General features: G+C 36.2%; 1 protein-coding gene across 1 annotated transcript; it reads left to right on the forward strand.

The window, feature by feature from the left end:
* The first annotated feature begins 2766 nt into the window (after positions 1 to 2766).
* Positions 2767 to 4233, forward strand: LOC119865141 (non-POU domain-containing octamer-binding protein-like). The gene is given in 3 exon segments (XM_038569376.1): positions 2767 to 3523; positions 3526 to 3931; positions 3933 to 4233. Coding segments are annotated over 3 exon segments (1401 nt in total). The 5' UTR covers positions 2767 to 2781; the 3' UTR covers positions 4186 to 4233.
* Positions 4234 to 9818: the final 5585 nt, after the last annotated feature.

Genomic DNA, 9818 nt, shown 5'->3' on the forward strand with positions numbered 1-9818 from the left:
TTTAAATTTAAAAAACAAAAGACGACAGGGGAAAAAAAGGTAATTATGCAATCCAAAAGAAAATAAAGTGACATCTTTAAAAAGCTGAAAGAAAATAATGCAAATACCTTACTTCATTATGAAAACTCTGGCAAAGCTTTTCAAGTTATTTATAATATATGGCTTTTCAGAGACCATCATTTTGGGGGCTGGTTTGTATTACATGTGTTGTTGGACCCAAGAATTAATAGATTGAAATCTTCCAATTAAAAAAATATGTGAAGAGTATATTAAGATCATTGGACTAATTTAAAACAATGCAGACCACTTAGATCATTGTTTGATGCCTCAAATCAGACAGCAGAACTGGCTGGGTTTCTCATCACTCCACTCACAACTAAAGGGGTCAGTCCTACTGAATACCATAAAGTTATCAATGCATTGGTCTTAGTGATTAACAGTCCAGACTTTGGAGTCAAAAAGATGTGCATTCAAACTCTGGCTCCTCCATTTTATAGCTCTGTGAGTTTGAACAGAACATTAAACTCTGACTCTGTAAAAGAGGATTAACAAAACCCACCTTATGTGGTTGTTGTAAGAATTAAATGAGGCGTATATAAAGTCCTGAATGACAAAAGCCCTCAATAAATGGTAGTTCTTATAGCCAATATGCTGTTATTTTAAGACCTGATCAACAATTAATGTATACTTGATTCAAGATATTGCATGTAATTGAAATCGGGGAGGCTGCCTGAGTTTTACAAGGTTTCAAGTACAGGTGGCTTAAGGGTACTACCATATGGGTCATTTGTCACTGGTATATAACAGTTAATGTTTGCTAAGTGTTTTAAATTCCTTCATATAAAACATATACAGATCTCAAGTATTATGATTTAATAAAACAATCCCAAAGATAACGATAAATTTCATCAGAGAAGCCAATATTTATCATTTATATTTATAATTCTATTGTTAAATTGTTTTGTTGGCATGCAAGGCAATATTAATATAAATAACTTCTAATATTATACAATACTTTTAATTTATAAGTTATAGGGATCTGTAGAATGTATAGGAAAATACAAATATTTTAGGGTCCCTTGTATTTATTTCAGTAAGTGTAAAATATCAGTATAATATTATAAATATTTGTATTTTATCCTTGACTATAACTTCATAAGTATAATTTTCAGAGATCAAGTTCCTTCAGTATCTTGTAAACACCATATAAATAGCTACCATATTACTTTCCATATTTCTCTGTTTTATAGTCATTCAACAAACATCCAAGAGTATTGAGCATCCACTCTGTGTAAGACATTGTAGGGGATCCCTGGGTGGCTCAGTGGTGTAGCGCCTGCCTTCAGCCCAGGGCGTGATCCTGGAGTCTCAGGATCAAGTCCCACATTGGGCTCCCTGCAGGGAGACTGCTTCTCCCTCTGCCTGTGTCTCTGCCTCTCTCTCTCTCTTGTCTCTCATGAATAAATAAATAAAATCTTAAAAAAAAAGACATTGTACACAGTGCCAAATAAAACTAGCAGCATATTATTTTTTTCTAGCAGCACATTATTAAAATGATCTACGTATATAGGCTACTTTTTGAACTGCATTAAGAGAATCAAGACCAAATGTTATCACATTAAATAAGAACTTCATTTAATAGAGAGTTAAAAAGAAAACTCATTTCCAAGTCATTTTTTTTTGCTCTTATTTACTTCTTTAATGAAGCAGATGCTCTCCTTTATGAGTGAAATGGTGATTTGCTGCAAATGATAACTCAAATGACTAAATAATAAAGGAGATGTCATGCATTATGTTATACTGAAGTGATGATATAAAATGATTTGCTAGAGGTCATGTTTTATAGATTCTAAGGGCTTAAGAATAATATATTTGTGATTTCATTGTGATACTACTTTTCTGACTATTAAACTGATTGGTGGGGTACCTTGGTGCCTCTGGCTTCAGATGCTAAAGCATCTGCCTTCAGCTCAGGTTGTGGTCCCAGGGTCCTGGGATCAGGCCTCACATCCAACTCTCTGTTCAGTGGGGAGTCTGCTTCTTCCTCTGCTCCCACCCCTCCCCCATCCCCATCCCCATCCCTGCTCATACTTCCTCTTTCTCATAAATACATACATACATACATACCTGAATGGTGCCCATACAACAAAGGAATGTGAAAGCTCTTTTACTGAAATTACAGTCACTTATTAAGGAAAAACCTACACATATACTTAATTAGGTCACTGTCTATCTGCTTATCTCGGGGATATTAATCACTAATCATTGACTTTAGTTATCATTGGGCCCAAGCCCTTTATTTTGTAGATAAAGTTGTTGAACAGTAGAGAGGCTGTGACTCATATGGCACTCTGGTCAAATAGACATTTACGGAGACCCACAGAATCGAAATCTTCAGGGCCAGGGCCTCAGAACACATATTTATGCAGCCTTACAAGGAGAGATGAAAACTATGAGTCTGGTAGAAAATGCTGTACCTACAAGAGTTTGCATTTGGACAGACCTGAGTTCCATACTCATCCATCACTTACTGTTGTGTGACCTTCGCCAGTCCTTTGTCTCTCAAAATCCTTCCATACAAAACACATACAGATCTCAAGTGTTATGATTTAATAAAACAATACCAAAAATAATGATAAATTTCATCAAAAAGTACTGGTATTCATTCATATATAAGATGAGAACAATACCTAGTGTATGGTGTTTATGTAAGATTAAGAGACAGATATGTTAGCATCGCCGTTACTCTGAGGAGAGAACAGTCGGTAGCGGGGTGCAAAAATGCAGAGCAATAAAACCTTTAACTTGGAGAAGCGAAACCATACTCCAAGGAAGCATCATCAGCATCACCACCAGCAGCACCACCAGCAGCACCACCAGCAGCAGCCACCACCGCCACCAATACCTGCAAATGGGCAACAAGCCAGCAGCCAAAATGAAGGCTTGACTATTGACCTGAAGAATTTTAGGAAACCAGGAGAGAAGACCTTCACCCAACATAGCCGGCTCTTTGTGGGCAATCTTCCTCCTGATATCACTGAAGAGGGGATGAGGAAACTATTTGAGAAATATGGGAAAGCAGGCGAAGTCTTCATTCATAAGGATAAGGGCTTTGGCTTTGTCCGCTTGGAAACACGAACCTTAGCGGAGATTACCAAAGTAGAATTGGACAACATGCCACTTCGTGGAAAGCAGCTGCGTGTGCACTTTGCCTGCCCTAGTGCATCCCTTACAGTCCGAAACCTTCCTCAGTATGTTTCCAATGAACTGCTGGAGGAAGCCTTTTCCGTGTTTGGCCAGGTGGAGAAGGCTGTAGTCATCGTGGATGATCGAGGAAGGCCCTCAGGAAAAGGCATTGTTGAATTCTCAGGGAAGCCAGCTGCTCGGAAAGCTCTGGACAGGTGCAGGGAAGGCTCCTGCCTGCTAACCACATTTCCTCGGCCTGTGACTGTGGAGCCCATGGACCAGTTGGATGATGAAGAGGGACTTCCAGAGAAACTGGTTATAAAGAATCAGCAATTTCACAAGAGCGAGAGCAGCCACCCAGATTTGCACAGCCTGGCTCCCTTGAGTATGAGTATGCCATGCGCTGGGAGGCACTGATTGAGATGGAGAAGCAGCAGCAGGACCAAGTGGACCGCAACATCACGGAAGCTCGTGAGAAGCTGGAGATGGAGATGGAGGCTGCTCGCCATGAGCACCAGGTCATGCTAATGAGACAGCATTTGATGAGGCGTCAAGAAAAACTTAGGAGGATGGAAGAGCTGCACAACCAAGAAGTGCAAAAACGAAAGCAACTGGAGCTCAGGCAAGAGGAGCGCAGGCGTCAAGAGGAAGAGATGCGGCGGCAACAGGAAGAAATGATGCAGCGACAGCAGGAAGGATTCAAGGGAACATTCCCTGATGCGAGAGAACAGGAGATACGGATGGGCTATGGGAGGTGCTATGGGCATAAACAATAGAGGTGCCATGCCCCCTGCTCCAGTGCCAGCTGGTACCCCAGCTCCTCCAGGACCTGCCACTATGATGCCAGATGGAACCTTGGGATTGACCCCACCAACAACTGAACGCTTTGGCCAGGCTGCTACAATGGAAGGAATTGGGGCAATTGGTGGAACCCCTCCTGCATTCAACCGTGCAGCTCCTGGAGCTGAATTTGCTCCAAACAAACGTCGCCGATACTAATAAAAATTTCAATTTCTAGTTTCCCAAAAACCCTTAAAAGCAGGATACTTTTTGGACTAGCCAGAATTCTGCCCTGGAAAAGTGTTAGGGATTCCTCCCAATAGTTAGGTCTTCCTTGGCTGTACTACTTTGAGGGAGTTTACTGGAGGCTGAAGGCAAGGGAGGGGCGATATTTAACAAATCAGTTCTGTGTGGTATATCATTTAACTAATTGATTCTGTGTGGTGCATTCCTGAAGTCTCATGTGATTGTTGAGGGTCTGGGCAGGGGGCGGGGGGGAGGGGGTGGAACCATGGCAAAATGGATCCAGTTAGAGCCCCCATTAATCTTGATCATTCCATTCTTGTCCATCCTGTTCTTTTGCTTTCTCATTCTTATATCCTCCAACCCCACAGACACTGCCACATACACCACAAAAACAAACATCCCCCTATGACCTTAGCTCCATTCCATTCACTCACAGGTGGGAATTCAGGCAAATGTCCACAGAGGTCACAGACAACATACATATGATTCTGTTATATCCAGTATATTACCCCTTCATGTCCTAAGAAAGACCTTTCTCTTAGAGATTTTCATTTTAGTGTATATTTAAAAAACCTTGTGTTAAGTTGCCTCCATCTTTTTTCTGGGTAAGGACAACCCAGGAATGGCCCTTTTATGTCTATGATGCTGTTCACAGCTTTTGATAGGCCTAGTACAATCTTGGAAACAGGGTTGCTGTATGCTGAAGGTCAGACAGTAGCTCTTAGCCTTGCCTCTCTTGGGTAGTTATGCTGTGCTTTTTTTTTTTTTTTTTTTTTTTTTGGTGTACCATGTTTGATTTGTCCCTGATACCTTTGGAGTTTTTCTGAGAAATGGAGCAGTAATGCAGCATCAACTTATTAAAATACGTTTTAAGCCTTTTAAAAAAAGAGAGACAAATATGTTAAATGTATTGCACAGTGTTTAGTATATGACAAATGTTTACAGATGATAGGTTTTGACTGCTTAATTTTTTGCACCTTCACTGAGCCGTTACTTTCTTCTACTCCTCTTAATCATGAGAATGTCTCCTCTCCTGGTATTGAGGACAGAATTTTTTCCTGGTTATCCTGTCTGACTTCTCATTCTCTTCCACTGGCTTCTCTTCTTTGACCTCCCATGAATGTGAGCATTCTCCAGGATTCAGTTTTCCATTTTCTTGGAATTTTTCTAGTTCACTATTTTCCCCATGGTGTCAAATAACATCTATTCGACAAACATCTTTAAATTCCTACCTTTAATTCTGCCATACCTTGAGTTCCAGAAGAACATTCCAAACTGTAATCAAGAGTGTTCAGCTTTGGATATCCTGTAGACACATCAGATTCATCCTCAAACACACACATGTGTACACATACCCCTCCTCAATTCTGTGCTCATATTGTTTCTTATTATCTTTTATCATCATCTTGTCTCTATTTAAAATTTTGATTTTCTATTATGAATTATAGCTATGATTCATTGATTTTGATTTTTTAAAAATATTTTATGAAAATATTTTGTGTCTTGATTACTAAGTTTTGGGGGTCTTCTTAAATTTTGAACCCAAGGCAGGTGCCTGCTTTATCCTAGTCCTGGTCATGGGCCATGGTTCTGGCTGCAAAACACCTCTTTTTTTTTTTTTTTTCCCTGAGCCTGGTTCTCCATCTTCCTAGCAAATCCATGAGCTCTCAATAACTTATCAATAAATTCCTGTTCTATTTAAGTCAGCCAGAGTCCCTTTCTATACTTTGAATCCATGAAGAATGAATAAATGGGAAAAGGAGGAAGAATCCTCAAAATTATACTACCAAGAAGTCATCTGTGGCCTGAAAACCTTGTTCTGACACTGACGGACAGACTTTTTTGGGTTTATCAGGAAGTTCCTAAGTTTGATCTTTTTAAATATAGAGTCAACATTTTGTTGTGTTTTCTTTTTAATGATGAACATCAAATAAGTATTTTGATTTTCAGAATGTGCAGGAATACTTGTTAATAAAACATTGGGTTTCTTTTTTCTTCAGATTGAGCAGGACTTGCAATCAGTTGTATGACTATCCAGAGTGGATATTAAATTTATGGGTAAGTGATTGAGCACCTAATTTTTTAGAAACTCATGAATTATATATCAGGCTTATCATTAAGAGAAAAACCACAACCTACATGCCATGTTAAAAATACAAGATAGAAATGCATCTTAATTCAAAAACAACAACAAAATAATACTGTAGTTTTCCCTAAGAAATTTTCACGTGTTATAAAGAAAATGATGTTCAATTTTGGGAACATATGTTGGAAATCAGTTTCTTCATTCTCAGAGGATTTCTAGCTGAATGATGCATCTCTTCAAAGGAATATGAAACTCTGGTATAACATGTGATGTGATAATCAAAATATGTAATTATGTAACAGATTCTTTTTATGTCTGTAAGCAAAGGATTTAATATGCAATATAATTCCTCATTTAACAATTTTTAACATAGTCTCGCCTAAGCAGTCTTTATTATTTTATCATCATTATCATTATTATACACTTCTAACAGAATTGAAGTTTGGTGAGTCAATGATTGTAGTTCAGAAAATAGGTGTCTGTTTCAATCTGTATTTGTGCCAGATTTAATGGGTGACTAAAAGCAGAGAGGAAAAAAGTGAGGGAAATATCCAGATATTATGCTCTAAAAAGGCATTATCCTTGTTCATATGAGCAAAAATATGAAAAGCAGTAGATAATTTGAGTCAATTTATCCCTAAGAATCAAAATCAGAATCTTCTGCAAGAACTTAGTATCCTGCCTACATTTGTCTTTTTGCCTTGTCTTTCTTACTTTGCAATACTTTTATAACCACCTAGGGGCAAGCCAAATAAGCCAGAAGCTCTTTTTTCACCACGAAGATATTTCTAAATTATATGCTATCTGAATCAAAAAGACATTTATGATTTCAAATGATTGCTTGGCTTTTTTCTTCCAATAAAAGTCAATCTTTATTATGTATTTCTTCTTTGTCTCAAGTATGATTTTAAAATATAAACTGATTTTTGTAATACATGAATATCATCTTTTAGTTTTATTGTTGTGTCTCTTCTTATATATCAACTTATCAAAAACTTTTCCACTTATTCAGAACAAATTTCAACTTAAAAAAATAAGTCTACTTTTATAAATATTCAGCTCTTAGTCTTTTTAATCAATGCCTACAGAAGACCTTTGCACATTGTAAACGGCAATAACTTTGGATTATAAATAATATCAAAGCATACTAAAAAACTCTTTTGCTAAAATTATTTAAGAGTAATCTAATTTCAAGGACAACATGGAGTCAAATAACATTCACATTATGGGGGGGGGGGGGGCAGAAAATTTATTTGAAGAAATAATGGCTGAAAACTTCCCTAACCTAAGGAAGGAAACAGACATCCAGGACAAGGAAGACCAGAGAGTTCTGAATACAATAAACCCAAAGATTTCCAAATCAAGAGACATTATAATTAAAATATCAAAAGTTAAAAAAGAAAGAATTTTAAAAGCAGCAAGAGAAAAACAGATTATTACATACAAGGGAAACTCCACAAGGCTATCAGCAGATTTCTCAGCAGAAACTCTGCAAGCCAGAAGAGAATGGCAAGATATATTCAAAGTGCTGAAAGCAAAAAAAACTTCAAGAATATTTGACCTAGCAAGGTTATCATTCAAAATTGAAGGAGAGAGAGAATTTTCCAGACAAACAAAAGCTAAAAGAGCTCATCACCAATCAATCAGCCTTACAAGAAATGTTAATGGGTCTTTAAGCTGAAAAGAAATGGCACTAATTAATATATATGAAAGTAAAAATTTCACTTGAAAAAGTAAATCTAGGGATGCCTAGGTGGCTCAGCAGTTGAGTGCCTGCCTTTGGCCCAGGGCATGATCATGGAGCCCTGAGATCGAGTCCTACATCAGGCTCCTTGTATGGAGCTTGCTTCTCCCTATGCCTGTGTCTCTGCCTCTCTCTCTCTCTCTCTCTCTGTGTCTCTCATGAACAAATAAATAAAATCTTAAAAAAAAAAGAAAAGGTAAATCTATAGGGAAGGTGGCAATCACTTATGAAGCTACTCTGAAGGATAAAAGACAAAAGTAGTAAAATTAACTAAAATTATAATAATTAATTAAGAAATACATAAAATAAGATTAAAATGTGACATCAAAAACAAAACAGGATATGAGAATAAAAATTTAGAATTTGGGAATGTGTTCAAATTTAACTTGCTATCAACTTTAAATAGACTGTAATGTACATAGGATGATACACATGAACCACACAGTAAACAAAAGCAAAAATATAGTAAATGCACAAAAGAAAATGAGAAAGAAAGCTAAACATAATGCTAAAGAAATCCATCAAACCACAAGAGAAGGGAAATAGAAAAGAAAGCAACAGAGAGGAACTACAAAAACAGACAGAAAACAATTAAGAATATAGCAGTAATAACTACCTATCAATGCTTACTTTAAATATAAATAGAATAAATTCACCCATCAAAAGACTTAGAGTGGCTTTAATAGATAAAAAAATAATACACATATTTTATATTGCCTATAGTATATTCACTCCTGAAGTAAGTACACACAGGATGAAGGTGAAGGAATAGAAAAAGAGATTCCAAGCAAATGGAATTAGAAAAAAATAGCTGGTATAGCTATACTCATATCAGACAAAATCACCTTTAAAACAAATACTACAAAAAAATAAAATAAAACAAACACTATAATAAAAAAGAGGACATTACATAATGATAAAGGCGTCAAGAAGATATGACATTTATAAATAAATATGCACCCAACATTAGGAGTGCAAACATATATAAAATAAATAGTAACAAAACTAAAGGGAGAAATTGTCAGCAAAACAATAACAGCTTGGGACTTTAATACTCTGCTTACATCAATGGACATATCATCCAGACAGAAAAATCAGTAAAACATCAGCCTTAAATGACATTATACCTTTTTTATTTAGGTGGACTTTTATTTTTAAAAATGGACTTCTATTAGTTTTATTAAGATAAGTTTAATATATAAAAACAAAACATTCCATCCAAAACCAGCAGAATACACATTCTTCTTAAATGCACATGAACATTCCCTAGGATAGATCATGTTAGGCTACAAAAAAAAAAAAAAAAAAAAAAAAGGTCTCAATACATTTAAGAAAATTAAAATCAGATCAAGCATTTTTTCTGACCACAATGGTATGAAACTAGAAATAAATCACAAGAAGAAAACTGGACAAGCTACAAATACATGAAAATTAAACAACATGTTACTGAATTACTACTGGTTCACTGAAGCAATAAGAGGAGAAATAAAAAAATTCCTAGAGACAAATGAAAACAGAAATAGATATAGCAAAATCTGTGGTATTCTGCAAAAATAGTTTTAAGAAAAAATATTAAATGCAATACAGGTTTACCTCAAGAAACAACACAAATCTCAAATAAACAATTTAATTTTACACCTAAAGGGACTAGAAAATAAAACAAAGGAAGCCCAAAGTTAATAGGGGGAGGAAATAATAAAGATCAGAAAGGAAACAAATGAAATAGAGACTACAAACACAATAGAAAAGATCAGTGAAACTAAGAGTTGGTTCAAC

The sequence above is a fragment of the Canis lupus genome, chromosome 22 (assembly GCF_011100685.1).
Source record: "Canis lupus familiaris isolate Mischka breed German Shepherd chromosome 22, alternate assembly UU_Cfam_GSD_1.0, whole genome shotgun sequence".
NCBI classification, from domain to species: domain Eukaryota; kingdom Metazoa; phylum Chordata; class Mammalia; order Carnivora; family Canidae; genus Canis; species Canis lupus.